Source organism: Lonchura striata, chromosome 1, assembly GCF_050655825.1.
Source record: "Lonchura striata isolate lonStrDom1 chromosome 1, ASM5065582v1, whole genome shotgun sequence".
In the NCBI taxonomy this organism is placed as follows: domain Eukaryota; kingdom Metazoa; phylum Chordata; class Aves; order Passeriformes; family Estrildidae; genus Lonchura; species Lonchura striata.
Genome location: NC_140703.1, coordinates 99,623,864 through 99,643,318, shown reverse-complemented (window position 1 = coordinate 99,643,318; position 19,455 = coordinate 99,623,864). Strand labels below are relative to the sequence as shown.

Here is a 19,455-nt window from a genome sequence, read left to right as displayed (position 1 = left end):
GGAAGCAGGGATAGGAATGACTAGGAGTTAAGCAAATGGGGAATTAGAGCTTCAACCATAATTAAGCTCCTAGAGCATCTGCCTGGGTTTTGAAGGTATAATGGGAACCTGTTGATGAAGGAGCTTGAATAGGATTTGAGACTCAGGGATCACATTTGGGTTTTCTCTTTATTCAAGAAGAGAAAATGAATTCTTGTGTTCTTTCTAGCTCCTAACAGGATGTTGTCTTCTCAGCTTTGCAGTGGGGCTGGAGGATTTGTAGAGAGCAAGAATAAATGAGGAGAGCATTTGGGGTTGTATGTGGTTTAGTGGTGGTTATGCTGACCCTGGGTTTACAGCTGGACTGGATGTTCTTAAATATCTCTTCAAACCTTGATGATTCTTTGATAATGTGATGTTTTGCGGGAGAGAAATTAATTTTTAACTTTACTGTCAAATCTGGTTCTTGGGTTATTTGTGTAGTTGTAATGAATAGGATGTAAGGGTAGGTTTAGAAGCCTAAATGCAGTCCCAGTCATTTAAGGAAAGTAATTTTAAGGGGAGCTGCTGCTGCTTCAACATGTGCTGGTGTATGTTTCTGTATGCAAGCTTTGTGACATGTGACACTGTGCATCTGCTCACATGAAGTGAGCATTGGTCTCCTGTACAACTTGTTTTAGTAAAGGTGAGTTTGAAGAAGCAGGGCTGGATAATTGTGTCATTATAGACTGAGAACTGAGACAACCCTGCCTCTGAAATGAAGGAAAATATGGCTGGGCTTTCTGAATTTTTGCCATTCATTTGTGTACTTTGCCTCCAATACATTCCAGTTAAGCTCTGAATAGAAATGGGAATTAAGAGTTGCACAATTCTATGCTTCTTGTTTATTTTGGCAGGGCGTACTTCTTTCAATCTGTTTTTTGCTTACATTACTTGCCATTATATTTCATTATTCATTTTCCTTAACACTGAGAAGTGACTATGATTTTTATCTGGGCTTGCATTTTTGTGAGGGCCCCAAAGTGCTCATTGTTTTTAATCAATGACCATGTTGCATACATTATAGCTGTTGTGGCAGTGGAAAACATCTACATAAACTGTAGCATATACATTGTGGACTTACAGGCTTAGGGACTGGCTGCTTTCGAACTGGCGTCAGTGTATCTTCTGAGTGAAGAGGCTTATTACCACCCCTCTTGCTGCCAGCCTCTGCTGATTCTTCTCATATAAATACTGTCTCTGGCAGAGGCTTATGAGTGCATGGATTTTCTTTCAATGTAGTAGAGTTCATGAAGATTATATTTAAGGCAAGTAAGGCTGAGATAAATTCTCCTCCTTTATGCTACATTAGTAAATCTTGGCTATGTTGTATCAGACAGACTGGTCAGAGATAAAAACCATTTAGCTTGCTGATTTTCAGACTGAAACTTCCCACCTGTGTCCTCCACTTCAAATATTTCATAGAAAAATGTATTTTTCCAGGGATTCCTTTTTTCATCCTAAAAAAACAAAACCAAGTATCTCTCAGTCCGGGGGGGAAAAAAATGGAAATAAAATTGAGTTAATGTTTTAAGCTAGGAGAAGTCCCAGCTGCTGCAGGGTAGAGGTTGTGAGACACAATCTTGAACTACGCTACACAGGCATTTATCAAAGTGAAGGTGACAGGAGTTTTTCCAGGCAGAGAGATAAGAAAAAAAGAAAAAAATTTTAATTTTTTTTTCCTCCCAGTAAGGAAATTTGCAGAATTTTTTTGTTGGGATTTTTTCTCTCGAATTCACTTTTTTGCCACTGTTGAGAAAAGAACAAAATGGAAATACATGAAGCTTGCAAGAATATTATTGTTCTCACATTGTAACAGGGGAAATAATTTATTATCTCAAAACTTAAGAAGGAGGGATGTTTCTTTTTTTAATTTTTGCTGTGAAGCAATTTTTAAAATAAAAGACTATGCTGTGCTCAGCAAATTGATTTCCAAGATTTTGTTGTATCACGTAGCATGTTTTACATGTCTGTTTACATCAGGAAAGCTTTATTCAACTTATCTATTCTGTCAATTAGAGGCAAGCTAATAGGTTTAAAAGGAAAAGGTTTTGTTCATGACAAAAACCACTATGAACAAAAAAAAAAGCTTGTCTTTTTACTAAATAGTATTTTGTAAATAGCTAGGAGCCTTGAGAAGCAGTGTGCATTTTCATTGTGCTATATAAACATGGAACAGAGGTAGAAAATGCTGTAGGCTTCACAGAAAAATCAATGGCACTGATAATGCAAATATGACAAAATAAATTTACAATTTAGCACATTTAAAATAAAGATTTGTGTAACTTCTGAGAACCTGCCTGTTGTGTAGGTGTATTTTGTGGAGAGAGAGGAAAGGAATGAGGACAAGGATGGACATTGAAGGAATACTTAGCTGTGGAGCTCTTTGGGCAGGAGTGCTGACAAGGCAGGAGTCTTTCAGTTCCCTTCATGGTGAAGGAAAGAGATCTTGCTTAAATTCCTAAGGTAAATAAGGAAATATTATAATCCATGATTCCATATACAAATATCATGAAAAGTTAGAGAAGATGGAATTGTGACCAGGCTTTTTCATTACTAGGGCAGTTGCTTATTAATGTCTGTTGTACATTTAGGGTACTGGTTTTGAAACATCAGATCCAGAGGCTGCTGTGAGATATATTTGATATTATATATGCACCACATGTATTTGGTGTTATGTCCTGTGGAATTTAAAAATCACTTCTGAGACCAAAAAAAAAAAAAAAAAAAAAAAAAAATCCTATCTAATGTAGTTTCTTTAGGAGAAATAGCTTATGACTTGAAGTACATATAAGTATATTTGGTATTTTGTCTATATTAGTGTCAGACATGAAAATCTCAGCTTTCATTTTAAAACATTGATCGTGACCATTTGCCTTATTCCAAAGTTGAGACGTGTAGTAGAGAGAATCAGTGTTGGGAAGCAAAATACACATCAGAAGGCTCTAAAACTGCTTTTCAAAATTATTTCAAGTTTTTTTCCTTTGAGAGAACACTAGTGTAACAGAGACATTCTTGGATGTGTTCTGCCAAATCTTTCTTTAACGCTTCACATAGTACTTACCCTTTGATTCTGAATGCCCATCTGGGCTATTCTCTTACTGCCAATAGTCAAATGTATATGTCCAGTGATTTGATAGTAACTTGTGAATTTGTGCTTTATTGTGATTCAAAACCAAAGGATAAATGCCAATAAATAGATGCCAAAGAAAAAGTTTTTGAACCTTTATTAAGAATACTGACATTGCAGCCTACCAGTTTCCATGTTCTGCTTGCCTTTGCCAGAGCTTTGCCAACATGGAACATCAATATAATATGTATTCTTCCAGTATATTTCTTCAAAATTTTCAGTTGAAAATCAGACTTATTTCTATTATCTTGTGTGTGTTGCTCCTTTCAGAAGTGCATTAGGGAATATTCGTGATGATTTTTGTCTTGCCTTAGGTAGAAAAATTTTCTCTAGTTTTTCCACAGGCATGATTTAAGTGCAGTTGTGGTTGGTGCCAGAAGTGTAATGTCTCTAGATACTGATTAGAAAAGATAAAGTGACTCCAGATAGATTTATTTTATCAGACCTGTGGTACTATATATATCTTTGTGTTAGGCTTTTACACTGAAAAGGCTGCCTTGAGATTTAATGGAGATGTAATCTCCTGCTGAAGGATTTTAAGAATAGATTAGACAGATGTCCATGTGACTCTATTTCTGTGCAGGAAGTCAACCCAAGTGTTCTCCACAGAGCTCCTTGTGTCTTTTTTTTCTGTGTGGTTTACATTTTCAACACCTGTTTCTGTTATGATTGATGATACAAAGGGCAGGTAATTACTACAAAGAGACATTATTAGGAGTAAGATCCGTTGGTCATTTTTCAGGCGGATAAGAGCTCAGTTATTTGAGCGCCAAACTGTCCAGTGAGAGACCTGCTGCACCATGATTTCACTTCCACACACTGAGAGCTCCTTTCTCATTTCATTTCTTCATTACAGCTCTGAGCAGGATTACTGTGGACTAGTTTAATTAGTCCCAGAGTAAGTTATGAAAGATGTTTTATTTTCTTGTGTGTCTTCTTTAAGGTGAGAGTCTGAGGACATACTTACACAAAGGAGTTATAACTAGGCAATGCTCAGAAGACAGTGGAGACCTGGGTGCCCTGAACCATCTCTGTGACCACTGGCTGATCTCCTAAATTCCAGAGGGTTAGAGGGATTTCCTCTTCCTTTGAAAAGCTTAAGTCATGCTCATGCCAAGAGCAATGTGGGGGGAAAGATCTGAGCTGTAAAGAAACTTGGTTGCTTCTTCGTCTGCCAGTACAGGTGTGCAAGTGACTTTATTGATAACAATAAATGCAAGGTCAGCTGGTGATTGGATCTGTTCTGGCCCTGGCCCACACTGTAGTGTTTGGATTGAAGGTGACTCTCCTTATTAAATCGAGATATTTTGACTAGCAATAGCATCAAACTACTCTCTCCTCTCCACCTTATAAAATTACTTTTTATTTAAGTAGTTGAAACCAGTAGGCAGTCAATTTCTCTCCCCCACACCCTGCTTCCCCAGTGAACAGAAAGTAGTTTTAGAGATTGTATTTGTATTTTTCTATCTCAAACTATAGCATCAAGGCTCCTGTTCGGTTTTCATTTGGTATTTTGAATTTTTTTAAGTACAACTAAAATACTTTCATTGACTGTAGTTGTTTTCATTTATTAGTGTAGATAATTTTTAACCTTTTCTTTTTTTTTATTTTACTTGTTTTAGTGTTGATAGTTTTTCTGGGTTATAAAAACACTCCAGCAAGGGAGTGTTGTTCAGTCTTTCTCAAAGCTTTCAAACCTTTGCCCATCATCACTGTTTCAGAATGTCTTCCACTTAGAGAGAAGGACAGCAGCAAGGTACCTGATGTATCACAGGCTATTTAAGTGAGGAACTTTCCTATCTTTGGAGGTTAGGGAAGCTCCTGTCACAATGTGGATGCTGCTATAATGTGAAAAAGTAGCGTCTATATTTTGTCCTACACCTGCTGCTTGATGTTACTGTTTCATGAATCCTGTCATCGGTATCAATGTAGCAAACACACCCTGAAGCCCAGAAGGAGTGGTTCCCTCTGATTTCTCTATGCCTAGACACATTTTTTACTTCCATTATTGACACAAGGCATGTGCTCCATTAAAAGACCTGGACCACTCTCTATGGCTTTTTTTTTAAGGGTTTTGTTTAAAGGGGTTGGGAGGTGGGATTTTGATATTATTTTGTTGCATTAGTATGACTTGGGACTTCTTGTGACATGGGAAACCCTGTGCTAATGTAGGTGCTGAAGCAAGCAGAGCTGTGTATGAGTTGAAAATCTGAGTGTGTTTATGCACAGGGAAGTCAGACCTGGCATAGTGTATCTATCTGTTTTCCCTTTCCAGGAATTTACCTGCTTTTTGCTGCTTTCCACTAACAGCCACATACAAGGGCATTTGATCTTTCCTTCTTAATCCTCTAAAGGCTGCCAGGTAGCTTTGCATGGGTTTTTTGAGTTAATTCCATCATCCCATCTATGTATGGCAGCAGCAGCCATTTTTCTCATTCTAGTATAGAAAAGCACTTGAGCAACTGTTTATTTTCATGTCAAAACGAGTTTTTTTATGGGAGTCCAGCTAAAAATTTAACAAATCAGCTCCCAGACAATTATAATTTAGTGCTTGGATTCTAAAATTTACTGAATATCTTGTTCCATAGAGTTTGTAATGCAGCCATCTTAAATGTATTATTAGTTAGAAAATATTTAAATGGCAAAAAAACTATTTATGTTTTCATTACAGTAATGACAAAATAACTGAAGAGGGTTTTTCCCCTTGACTTCTCCAACACAGTTACTTCTAGTCAATAGATAAAATGCAAAAAGATTAAAGAATACTTCAAACAAAAAAAAAAAATCAAATTAAAAGGAAAGATAGGAAACTTTATTCTTGGTTTTGTTGTGATGGTTTGAAAAATTCTGCAACTATTAAAAGTTCTGTTATTTTAAGGATATTTATACACAGCTTGCACAAACAAGGCAGGCATCCACTTTGTACTTGCTGAAGTGTTTCTTTTGGTGCAGCTGTGTTGTGTTCATCTGTAAGACCTGCAGCTTCCTGCACAGCAGGAGTGCAGTGGCCCGGGCAGGCCTGGGAAGCTGCTCCTTCCCAGCTCTTCTCCTTGCATGGGTGGGCTCTGACATCCCCCTCCCTCTGGCTGTGGCTTCAGGAGCCCTGACCTCACTCCAGAGCTCCAGTTCCATATTCCCTATCAACTTCGGTTTGGTTCTCACCCTTAGAATATGTTGCACCTGCGTTTGCCCACCAGTTAATGCAAGTCTCTTCATGACAGAGAATCATGGAAGAACATATTTGAAAATACAAAAGTAGCTATTTATTTACAACATATATATTTTGAGACTAATTAAGTCCTTAAATGCACCAGGGAACATGTAGGCAAATACCATGGAAATGTCATGATTTCTTATGATTCCTCTAGCCACAGGAGTTGGGTAGTATTTGCTATCTGAATTAGAGCAGTGACCAAAGTAAGTTGTTGTTTTGTTGGTTGTGGTGGTGCTGGTCTTGGGTTTTTGTTTGATTTTTGTTGTTTGGTTATGTTTTTGTTTGTTTGTTTTTACTTGTTTATTGGGTTTTATGTGAAGGAGAGTTAATGCCTATCTCACTGCAGTTGTAGTCTATATTTTTGATAGAAATAGGCCTTGCAAATATGTTTCAAAAGACATAGCGCATTTTTCTAGATTTGAGTCTAATTTGGAAGTACACCTTTGAGATTTGTTTTCCTAAAAGACAGGGCAATCAGTCTACTGGTAATATGCTCAGCTAATATAAATTGATATATCTCCTTTGCCTTCAGAATAGCTGTTCAGTACCAACTGATGTGTATAAAAAAATCCATTAGTATCTGGCAAGCAAATTAATGTAGGGTTGGTTGTTTGGGGTTATTTTTAAAATTTGTATCAGGTCATTGTGAACTGTTATTTGATAAATAAAACTGTAGTTCCTGTAGGGATGCAGCTTTCTTTTGAAATAGTTGATATTGCCATCAGTTTTACCTTCTAGATGAGTTCCATGGAAATGTACAAATACATTCTAGATAAATAATTTAATTTCTCTACAAGTATCACCAAATTCTTACTGTTCAACAGCAAAGAAATTGTGTATAGTGCAGCTTTTAAACTTTTAAACTTTTTAAAACCGGCACAGCTGGACTTTGTAATTTGTCTGTGTTTCATTTTTACAATTAGTAGCCAGAGGAACAATTAACAATTAGTCCAGAGGGACTGAAGCCTAGGTCTGAAGAAGATGCATTAACCACAGATTACCAAAGAGTCTACTGGGCTGTGGAAGAGGTGAATTAAAACTTTTGTCTGTGCAGTTGTTTCCTGCGCAGTCGATTTTCCCCGCAGCTCTCCTGATTTCTCACGGTTGCCGTGAGAAGGGTTTGGGTCAGGAGGTGTCCCTGTCCCCCTGTGCATAGCCCAACAGGAGGGATGTGCCTTCTGAAAAACTGGCTTTCCTCTGGCAGCATCAGAGGAAAGCTGTTTCTGTTGTGTATGTGGTGCCATTGGTGAGCAGCCTGAACCTGGTGCTGTGGGCTGAGGTGTGCATCTATGAGCCAGATGCCACCTGGAAGGTCATGACTGCAGCTGTGGGATATTCTTGAATGATTGTGGCTTTTCTTCCATCAGCTGCTGGCTGACAAGCACAAAGAAATGCTGATTTAAGTCAAAGTGAAATAAAGCGTAGAACATTAGACCATAAGGAAAAATGGGCCAATAGTCCAAGGCTTCTCAATAAATACAGTGATCTGCATCACTGATGGAGGTCTTGTGTGTTTATTGCTGAGGCAAATGGTGAGTGTGATAAGAAATATGTGAAGGCTCAGACTTCCCCCTTCCAAATTGCTTTATGTGCCAAAATCCTGTTTCTCTGGTCGAATTTTGTCTCCCATCTGTATTGCAGCTGGCAGTCCTTTGGAAGTTACTGCATGGGGACAGGGCATTTCAACAAGTTTTTAAAAAATAAATATTTCAAGATGGACATTTATAGTCACAGAAATGGCTAAGTAAAACCAGCACCCTCTTCTTCAGCAGAGCAGCCCCAAGTGCATATTCAGAAGTAAATTTGCTTTATATAGTGACCCAATGAAGCGGCTGCAACCACAAACACTGTGCAACTGTCAATGAATGAAGTACAGTCTTGCCTTTATTGTGCTCTGTCAACAGAATTTAGCAGTGTTGTCTGATTGACACTCTCAATTACTTACAGTATTGCACAGGCCAGAGAGACTGCAGCTTGACATTTGGCACACAGGCTGGCTGTGGGAGGCTGGCACTTGGGAAATGAGTTGCTGTGGATGAGTGAAGTGAACCAACGAATGCTCAGAAGAGGTCTAACTTTGTGCTTTGTGGTGCCATTGGTAGTAGTTTTCAAGACAGAATTGATTGCAATCTTAGAAGACATATTACAATTTTTTTCTTTAAGTGCTGTTAGATCCAATTACTAGTGGTTATTAAGAAAAATGGCCATGAATAGAATTAGAATTACTATGAAGAAGTAGTTTACAATCTTACAATATCAACTTTTTTATCTGTTTCTGTTTTGATAATTGAGCCATGGGTCTTATCATAATCACTGAGATAGGTGATTTTTTATACTGTGTTAAAATAACCCTTAAGTGTGGAACTTGGCAAACATTCTTCCCTAAAAGGACAAGAAACTTACTTCTCTTAAGCAAAGGAACTTGCCAATAAATGGGAAGTTCTCTTTGTTCTCCAGTGCTGTCAGCAGCATATCATCTCTTATGTCAAAAGCCCACTGAATTAAATTAGTTTAAAGGATTTCTATGAATTTATGAAATATGTTTCTGAGTAATAAAAAGTGTTCTTGCATGTAAGTAACGTAAAAGGAATACAATCAATATAGATAATCCACCAGCCCATGTATAAGGAAAGTGCTGAAGAATCCTATTTTTGTTACAGGTTCACTTCAAGCATATTTGAGAGGGTATTTTTTTTTCATTATCTGAAGCCTAATACTGTAATATTGTCCCAGAAATTATGTACAAAGCTTGGGCGCTGTTGTACTTTTTTACTGTGTAATTTATTACTTAGTAAAAGCACATTGGATTCAGGTCTCACATGATATTGACTATTAAATGACATAATCTGAAGCTGTTGGCCAAGACTTCCTGAGTATTAATTTCATGTGCCACTAACTATATAGTTCTGAGCTAATTCTCTATACCTAATTTGTGATGCTTTAGCTTATGCTGAGCAACACTTCTACTTATCAAATAGACTTGTTCATTTCCATAAACAAAAATTGAATAAAGAAGTACTGGAAACAAATAGTAACAGGATTCAGCCTGCACTCCCTCTCTTTCAGTCACAGAAGGTAGGTGGTTGGTAGGTGGTCTTGTGCAAAGCAACAGAACAATAATTTTAAAAAATTTCAGTGTTCTCTTTCTTTCTTTTCATGTTTTAACTGTCAAAGCTGAAGTTTATATATCCTCAGTTTGAAAATGACTTCTTATTACCTAGTTTGTAGAACCATGGTCTCACTTAGAGAGAAATCTAAGCTCTCAAATGACCTGTAGAAAATTAAAGATTTGATAGTATAAATTCTAAAAACTGGTGCTAGTGATGACACTGCAGATGAATTTCAACTTTAACCCAAAATATTTAAGTTTTGATGATCTCAGAAGTCAGATTGTTCAATTCTTGTCAAAAGTCAATAGATCAGTACAAATAACCTTGTATTCTGTAGACTGTGTGGTTCACTGACAGGGTCCTAAAGAGATGACCTAATTTTTCAAATAGAAAAGTCTTTTTGGCATTAACTGAACCTGGAAGTGCTCAACACTTTGGAAAAACAGGTCAAGTAGCAATTTAATGTGCACTCAGGGGTTTGATTCTAGAGTCTTGATCTTTTAAATATTCATTGTGCTAGTCTTAATAAATAGATGCCTAGGGAGTGATGCATGCATTGCAGTGAAAAATGCAGCAAATGTATAAATTAGTAAGTACTGTACAGATCAAGTCCATTTCTGAAAAACAAACTGATGTGCACAGCTGCCTGCACAGGTGTCCTTCAGGAAAACAGAATGGGGTGGCAAAGGAAAAAAACCACAGCCTCCTTCACTGTGACAGTTGTCATTTGAGTGCTTCTCTAATCTTGCTAATGTTCTTGAGTGGAACCTGTTGAAGGAGCAGTGTATTGTTGATCTGCAGAAAGAAGACATAAATTGACAATTTATTGACACAAAAGGCTGGATAACAGCCCAACAGCTTTTATCACAATGTGGTTTAAACTTTTCCAAAGTGGAAATTAAAAATAGCAATCCATCCATACCTAATAGCACTTTGGACTGATACAATACTATTTTTCGGAAGTATTTGCTAATTAATTAAAAACCATGCAGTAGGTATTAAGCGTGGGTTATGATGCTTTGCTTGTTTCTCAGTAGTGTTTTGGATATTAATTATACTTTCAAAACCAAACTGCAGCTAATAAGTACTAAGCATTATTATTGTGAATAGGGTTCATTTAATATGCAAATCTACTGGAGTTGCATAAGTATTTAAACACATAATGAATATTTCAGCAATGTTTATGCCTGATGTGTCCTGTATTAACAGTTATTTGAAAACATTTATATTTACAGCATATGGACTGTAATTTATCATGTCTTTTGCTGGGGAGGATGAGAACTTGAACTGACCTCAGACTTCTTGGCACATCTTGTGAGCTTTAGCTTTTACTGTGATTTTTCTCAGCCTTATTTTCATATGCAACTCTTTTTCTCTTGCTATGTGGTAAACTAAATGTAAATGTTCATAGCAAAACACTGCATTTTACATAAAATTTTGGTTCTTTCTCTCATTTTTTATGTCTCTTTAGTAGACTTCAGTGGGATGTCAGCATATTAATAAATGAGTATTTGCAGAATACAGCTCTGTGATTCCAAAGAAATATAAATCATCTATCAAAAAGAGTCTGTGAAACAGTAATTTGAATTTATAACATGGAAAATAATTTGAAAATAATTGTATAGCTATAAAGCCAGAACACAATGGTAGTGGGGAACCTTATAGAAGCAATCTGTACTGTCAGGTGTATGTAAGCAGGCTACCAACTATTCACATTGTCAAGAGGTGAAAGAATTTATCTTAAAAACTCAATCGTAACAGCAGGAAATGTCAGAAGATGTGAAAAGTCTGGGCTTTTTATCAGTCAGAATATGACTTTGAATTATAGCCTCGTCATGTGGCTAAGAAAAACAGAAAATCTGATTATAGTCCATATCAGGCAATGAATTACCAGCATTATACTGCTGAACTCTCACCCAGACTACCTTATGCATCTAATCAGCCTTATTTCAGAGAGATGAATTCCAAAAACAGGTGTACGAAAAGGGGAGTTAACATAACCAACACTTGGCAAATGTTCCTTGAGACAGGAACCAAATACCTGAGTTGTGATGCTGGGAGCCCTTCCATCCAGGAGGGCTGCTGGTATCCTGGGGTGCATCAGGAAGAGCTTTGCCAGCAGATCAAGGGAGGTGATCCTGCCCATTTCCTCACCCTCAGTGAGGCCACATCATGAGTGCTGTGTCCAGTTGTGGGCTCCTCAGCACAAGAGGGATAATCTGCTACTGGCAAGGGTGTAGCAAATGCCTACAAAGATGATGAGGGGTCTGGAGCATCTCTTATGAGGAGAGACTGAGGGATCTGGGCCTGTTTAGACTTGAGAAGACTGAGAGTAGGTTTCATCAGTCCATATGAATATCCCAAAGATGGGTGCCAAGAGGATGATACCTGACTTTTTGCCGTGGCGCCCAGCAACAGGACAAAGAGCAATGGCCATAAACTAAAACACAAGAATTTTCATCTCAACATGACAAAGAATTTCTTTACGTTGAGGAGGTCAGAGCACTGGAACAGGTTGCCCAGGGAGGTTGTGGAGTCTGCCTCTCTGGAGGCATTCCAAACCCACCTGGACAAGTTCCTGTGTCACCTGCTCCAGGTGACCCTGCACTAGGGCGTGGTTGGACTATATGATCTCCTAGTAAGGGACTAGAGGTCCCTTCATCCCTAACCATTCTGTGAAACTGTGGTATCCTGGAAATAGCTGCAGAGTGCAAGTGGAGTTGGTTCAACCATCATTGCAAAAAGTAAAAAGAAATATTATTTTTAAAATAAAAGTATATTAATTTGCTATAAAAATGTCAGAATTTTTGAGCAGTCTATCCGGTAATGTTCTGCACCTGGTTTTCAGAACAATTTGAGGGCACAGTATGGAGAAATAGCTTGTGTTCCCTCATGACCCCTAATTGCAAAGATGAGAGTTCATTAACAAAGATCCACTTCACTTCTTTTGGTATGTTCCTTGCTGTAAAAGACTTAAGACACTGGGTTGCACAACTAGAAAAATGTGTTGAGACAGATTACTTGGTGACGTTCTTGCCCTAAAAGTGAAATGGATATAGTGTGCTCATCTTTGAGTTTTTGCCATATTACAAAACCAGTAAGGGAAAAGGTACATGTTCATTAAACTTTATCTAGAGCAGTGTCCATATTAGCATATCAGTCCCTGTGATAGACCCTTTATATTGCTTTGGAACTTAAAAAAATTCCAAAGGTACAAGTTAAAGCAGGCCCCTACTTAATCCCTGGTATTTGTTGAGGCCTAATAAATAAAATTCTGTTTTGTTGACTTTTCATTATAAAAGATGCTGCTGAAGGAAATCATGATAGGCAACCTTTTGATATAATTGTTTCAAGAACCAACCTGCCTCTGATATTGCTTAAAACCATCGGTCCTTAATACCTAAGTGAAAACTTGGACGATATATAGGTTGTCAGAACAAAAATTTCTCTGAGGCTCTAATCCATCTGGACCAATCTGGACATGCTGTACTCAACTGCCAGCACCCAACATGAGTTCAGATCAGATGGATGATGTGAAAGGTGGTCATCTATAACCCAGCTGGTATGGCTGGTATGCAGAGCTTTATCCTGGATGTTAGTAATCCTCCCTTTCCAAATACTACCTTTAATTCCACACCTGAATCATAGTCTTGTGACCATGCATGAAGGCTATCCAGTACCTTTTAGGCTTATGGTGCTTTGCTATCTAGAGCATCCAGCAAAAAGCTCCACTGTTAACTCTTCAGTGACCACACATATGTAAATGTGCCCAGCAGCATGCAGGGGATGCATTTATGTTCCCCAATGCAGCCTCAGCATTTGGGTGAGCAAAGCCACAATCCTTTGGGCTGGAGGACTGGGAGAGTCCCAGCCTTTGTGAAATGTGCTTCACCCTTCCTGATCCCCAGTGCTGTGACCATCTCACTCCATGTTCCTACAGCTTGTGCAGCAGTTTGTTTAGGGTTACATCTCTTCACTTACTTCCTTTCTGTGTGTTCTTTTTTTTTTTTTTTTTTTTTTTTTTTTTTTTTTTTTTTTTGCCTCTTACAGATGGACAAAAGAGGAAGAAGTCATTAAGAAAGAAACTGGACTCTTTAGGAAAGGAGAAGAACAGAGACAAAGGTAAAATGAATACATATTTGGTGATCAGGTCTTAGTTTTGCATATGAGGTTTCTTTAGTCTGATACATACTTTTTGAAGTAGAATTTTGTTGATGTGATATACTGTCTAGGTATTTATTTTCAGCCTAAAATATATGTTTTATCTTTTCTGTTTGACTTCAGTATAAGTCAGACCTCTTCAACTGAAAGGTTTTGGTTTTGATTTGGTTTTTTTTTTTGTTTTTGTTTTTGTTTTTTTTTTTTTTTTCTGAAAAAAAAATGAAGACTTAAAGGACTGCATCTTTTCTCCAATTTTCTTTCTCTCCACTTTCACCATCCAGTGCAGAATGTGGTCTGTATAACATGATCCAGTTCTTTGCCTGCATTTGTACTCTCAATTTACAAAGGACATAAACCCAGCACTGCCCAAGCAAGTCAGTTGGTGTGCTTTTCTTTCTTTAATCTTAGGAAGATAGCCATTGTTTAAAATATATAAATGCTTCAGTGCTACTGATCAGTTGGATTGTAATAAACTCCACGTGACATGGATTTACAGATATGGTTGTACTCTTTTGTTTGGACACTAATCAGCTTTATGGGCTGGGCCCCAATCCAAGACCTGAAGTTGACCTGTAATTTGGAGCCATTTGAACTAAATCTAAATGCTGGGACATTGGAAAGTGTCTGTGAGACTGCATATAGGTAATTGTGCCTCTAATTTTGTATTCACTTCTGGAAAAGAAGTTCTGGAAAAATTATTGTAAAACTCAGCATTGATATCCCAGTTTCACAAACATGCATGCAAAATCCAGGAATTTATGACAGAAGAAGTGACATGGTTACTCCGATGTCCTCACTTTAAGTCTAGTTTAGCAGAAGAATGGAACTTTGAAATTCCACTGTAAAAATTAACATCCCCATTTCCAAGTTAGTTTAGATAGCTGTCAAGAAGAAATATTTTTCTTTTAATTTTTGTTTGATGACTTAAAATACATGATTATTATTTTCTTGATTTGAAATTGGTTGTAGAAAATATTTTTATTAATCTTTCTAAAACTGAATGTGCTCCAACACATTGGTTTGATACTTCCAGTGGCTTCCTGTATTATTACATTGCAAGTACCAAACATTTAATTTGTTACAAGAATTACTTGATATATGACTGAGGCCACATGCAGGAGGAGTCATTAAAGAAGAGATTTAATGATTTTATAGCCATTTTTTGGGGAAAATATTTTTTTCATTGTTCTATTAATTAATTGCATTTGGTTACATTGTAATTAGTCAGTCATTACATTGCTATGTTTTTTCTGTAGTTATTCATACAGATAAGAGTCAAAAGCAACATAGTTCTGTGCAAAACCTGCCCTGCTTTTCAGTGCATTTGCCAGATACTGATCTTCATAGGGGCTGTGAGGTGCTCTTCTGCATCAGAAAAGACTAACCACATCCTGTGTTCAGAATGGTTTGTCTCTCACAAATTTTTGGTGTAATGAGAGCTTTCATCTTTTCCCCCTGAGCGTACTGTGACTTTGGTAGTCTCTTGAAAGTTTCTCTTTAGGAGTTCAAGAGTTAAAATACATTTTGGTGCTTTTTTCTCATATTTTTTTCATTACTGTAGCAGAATTTTGCTTTGTCACCCAAGCTTGGCAAATCCTTGCAGTTGCACTTTCAGAGCTCCACCACTGCTCTATGGTGCAGTGGCTTGAGAAGTGACAGTGTCCTGTTTAGTGATGAATATAAATCCTTAACCCAGAGTTGGTCTTTATTCCACTAAATTCTCTGTTGCCAAAGATATTTCAAACAATTTTTTTTTCTTATATTGCCTTGCATTCTTTTGTATTTTTTTACAGCCGTGGTTTATTTTAGCTGACCTTTGTTTCTAATAGTTACACAGCTGCACCAGTTGAGCACTTCAACATAATATTACACTTCTGTTCAGGATTTTCTTTTATGTCTACCTTGCATGGTAGCATTTATACTCTATTCAGTTAGTAGGTTTGGGGATATATACTTGATTTTTATTCTGAAGGTTTTTCTGAGTGCACTTTCCCTTTTATGGCTCACTAGTTGCCAGTAAAGATCAGCACTTAATACTTATTCATCATTGTTTAAATTTATCTACTTCCTGGTTTTCAGCCTTGCTCATACTATCTGGTTACTTATACCAACATTTTGAGAAATCACTGTGCTGGTTCTCCTAATTTTAATTCCTTTTTTCTTACTATTATTTGAAATTCAGATGTTTCAAACATACACCCATCTGCTTTTATCCTTTTTCTCCCATCTCTCACTGTCTTATTCTGAGTTATAGAGATGTTTTACATGCATTCTGCACTTATAAAATATTATAGGAACACTCTCCGAGAGGAAAATACCCCAGCACTTTTCAAACAGTAGGATCTGTATTTCTCTCCTTCCTTTAGGAAAAACTTGGGTTGGTCAGCAAGGGTCCAGGAAGTAGTCATGTTCTTAACAGGTTGTGCTAGCAGTGAAAAGAGCGGCATGTCTGCTCTTACTAATTGTCAACAGCAAATGTTGGCCATGGTTGGTTCTGGTGTACTTTTATCTGCCCTTCTGGGTCAGTAAAGACCATCTGCCACTCAGGTACTTTCTGGGCAGACTCTTAATGCACGACAGCAGAGGGAATGAACAAGCAGGATTGCTGGTTTGTGCCAGGGGGCCATCAGCTGGCGCGGTGGTTGAAAGTGGCTGTTTTCCTGTGGGAAGCAGCAGCACCAGCATCTCCTGCAGCCTCAGCAGTTAGGGGGGACAGTATTGCCCAGCTTTCAGCTGACGAGTTAGCTCTGGAAAGAACAATGTGAGGCCTTGTGCTGCTGGTCTCCCTAAGGATGAGCCTGCTATGCTCACACCAGAATTGAGCCCCACCACCTTCCCTGAACAGTGGCCTCCATGTCACCTGAAGGCAGAGTTCACCTCCCTTGACATGTTTTTCACAGCAAACTTGTTTTGTAGAGAGGACATCTTCCATTTCTGGGCAGCTGGTCCAAGACAGACACTCCTCACTGAGCATGGGTGTGCTACACAAAGGCTGGGAGCACACACCCCCTCAGGCAGGTCCCTAGTCCTCATGCCTGAAAGGAATGCCTTCCTTCTCTTTATTTTGGGGGGTTTGTGGTGGGTTTTTTTACTAACTATCCAGCTGCACTGTTGTGAGGGGAAAACAAAACCAGGCCACAGGACGTCGGAGAGGAAGCAGGGAAGCTGATTACCAGATTCTTCATATGGAGGAGCTGCAGCTGCCTTAATGCAGACTTTGTTTCCATCCCTTGAGCATCACTTTTGTAAACACAGTTGCAGTTGGGAGAGTAGTTAATTCCAAACATTTTGTGTTTTCTCTATCCCAGCCTGGGAGCCCCCACATACCCAGACAAGTAACAGCTGAGGGGACCATGTTGTTGGTCCTGCCCAGTGTATGGGCTGCCCGAAAATCTCCTTTTGTAAAGACAGACTCCTGAAGGTTAATCCTGACAGTCATGCAGCACCATGTGATCATGTGTGTGGGGTGCAATCAAAGATAGCAGGGATGTGCCTGGCACAGAGGCCACAGAGGTGGAGAGAAAGGGCCACCATGTTGGTCACCAGGAGTGCATGATGGAGGCGTCACGGCAGCTCCTGCCTGACAAACCCTCTCCTTTAGCACCGACGTGCACGGAACTGCCCATGGTGTAGCTTTCTGGGGTTACTCTCTCTGGAGAGGTGCCCAAGGCTGTTCTTCCCCACCCACCCTATCAGGTATCTAGGCTTAAAAGGCATAACCAAAAGGATTGATACTCATTTCTTCTAGGATTGTTTGGAGATTTAATAACTTGTATTTTAGGACTCAGTCCAATCGATGGAATTTTTACAGTCTAAGCTTCACATTTTATTTAGATGGATCAACCTGTCTGTTAAGTGAGAGTTTCAGCAACTTGTCAGAATTCTGAAGGCCAATAAAGACATTACACTAGAATTTAATGCACTGTAAAGGAGTTTAATATATCTTTGTTCTTTTTTATATCTGTCAACATCTCATTAAAAGTGGATAAATTGTAAAAATGTTTTTTCAATTGTTATTACATCTCTGAGTAATTCACCAAAGCAGGATATAGAAAAACTTGCTGGATGTAAACAGACTAAACAGGAGAACAGCACTCCACCCAGACATTTAAGCAATATTTTCAGCTTCCATCATTCAAGTGTTTTTGCTTTACCCAGCCTCTTTGTTATTAATGGCCATCATGGCCCTCAATTATACTGCCTGCAAATGTCTCCAAACATTGGCTTTGGCTGCTGACAAACACTACTCAGGCTGAAGGAGCAGTAACACGTCTGTGCTGCTTGGAATAAGACATTCTCAGGATGCTGTGCATGCTGGCACTGGATATTGTTCCCTTATGAATTCAGTGCTAATTTTTGTGGCTGCAGAAGCAGTCTTTTGCTGTCCTTTGTTAGTGATATGGGTGTCAATGTAAGCAGACTTCCACACAGGCATTCCTGAGAGAGATGCCTCCCAGAAATTACTTGCTCTAGAAGATTTTATTAGTAAACCAAGTTTGTTTTGCCTTGGTTCCAGAAAGCCCTCAGGTTAACAAAGAGACCTGCTCAGAAATGATAATCACTTGTTATATGATTGCTTGAGTAACTGAGAATCATCCCTTTTGCTGGTGTTCTGTGTGGGATGTAAATACTTGGCTCTACAGATCTGAAATAATTGATTTCAGTTGGCAAAACAGTTACCCTGTCTGTCTAGCTGGGGAAATTGACTTAAAGACCCCATTTAAATATCCCTTTAAAAGCTTGTTATTCTCTGATGTCTGTTCCTGTCATTTAAATTATATGGTACAAGCACCTTCATAAATCTTGGTCACAGGATTTTAGCAACCCAAAACCAGCATTTATGTTGTACTTAAGAAAAAACTCCAAATGCTAAGGACCCTAACCATAGTTCCTTTTCACTTTATTAGTAATGAAAGACTCATTAGAATCTAGAATATAGACCTCACTGGCTTCTGAAAGACTGTTATGTTCTGTGGGATGGAAAACAGTTTTCACCAGCTGAAACTGCAGAGAACTCTTAAACTATATATGGACAGGGTGACATGAGGTCAGGTAAGCTATAACCATGTGTCTCAACATCCTGAATATTATCATTTGATTAGCAAAAAGGAGGATTTGGGATGACTGAAACTCTTATTTGATCTGGCTAGGAATTTTTCTGTGACATGCTGCTTTTTATTAGAAAAAGGTGATTTACCGCCAAAGAAAGATTTCTTAGAATCATATCAGTTTCAATCAAATTTTTTTTAAGAAACTTGCCTCAGCTGCAAGATTGACTTTCTGGTAAGAGAAATTATGCACTTCTCCAAAATAGTAAATTTCCTCCTTTGTCAGTAAACACTGAAAACTGGAGAGTATTAAAAGTGGTGCTGGCTAAGGATACAAGTCTACTTCCAAGCTGATTGCCCAATCTGCCCGGTTGTTTCACATTTTTACATGATGCTTTTTGCAAAATGTCTTTTTAAGCTGCCCAGTCTCCTCACTGAATAAGTGATCAATGTTTTGTAGAGTTGACAGAGGATAACTAACTTAGTAGCTTTGGCACCCAGTATGTATACAACAGACCAGGGTTTGAGCCAGTGCTTTAAGGTACATTTCTTCATGCAAATGAAACCTCTCTGACAGAGAGGATCCCCACCCTAGAGCTGTACAAAGGCAGTTGGTCCTTCTACCTTTCTTGTGAGACCAGAGCCTCAAACCTACACATCTTGTGACTTGAGTTAATGCCCTTTCTCTCCCATCCGTAGGTTGCTAATTACTTCACATGAGTACAGCTTTTCTTTTTTAATTAATCTGAAATGTTAGAAGGGCTAACATTCCCT

The 19,455-nt window shown here is 38.3% G+C and overlaps 1 protein-coding gene across 13 annotated transcripts in view; it reads left to right on the top strand.

Moving 5' to 3' along the window:
• The window catches only part of ARHGAP6 (Rho GTPase activating protein 6), a 308,982-nt gene that overhangs the window by 255,542 nt on the left and 33,985 nt on the right, over window positions 1–19,455 (top strand). For 12 of the 13 annotated variants that reach the window (XM_085584540.1, XM_077781592.2, XM_085584606.1 and 9 more), the window contains one exon: window positions 13,523–13,594. The exons of the other annotated variant lie outside the window; for it this stretch is intronic. In XM_085584540.1, the coding sequence (XP_085440666.1) occupies window positions 13,523–13,594 (72 nt within the window). The remainder of the gene's footprint in view (window positions 1–13,522; window positions 13,595–19,455) is intronic. 13 annotated transcript variants of the gene reach the window in all.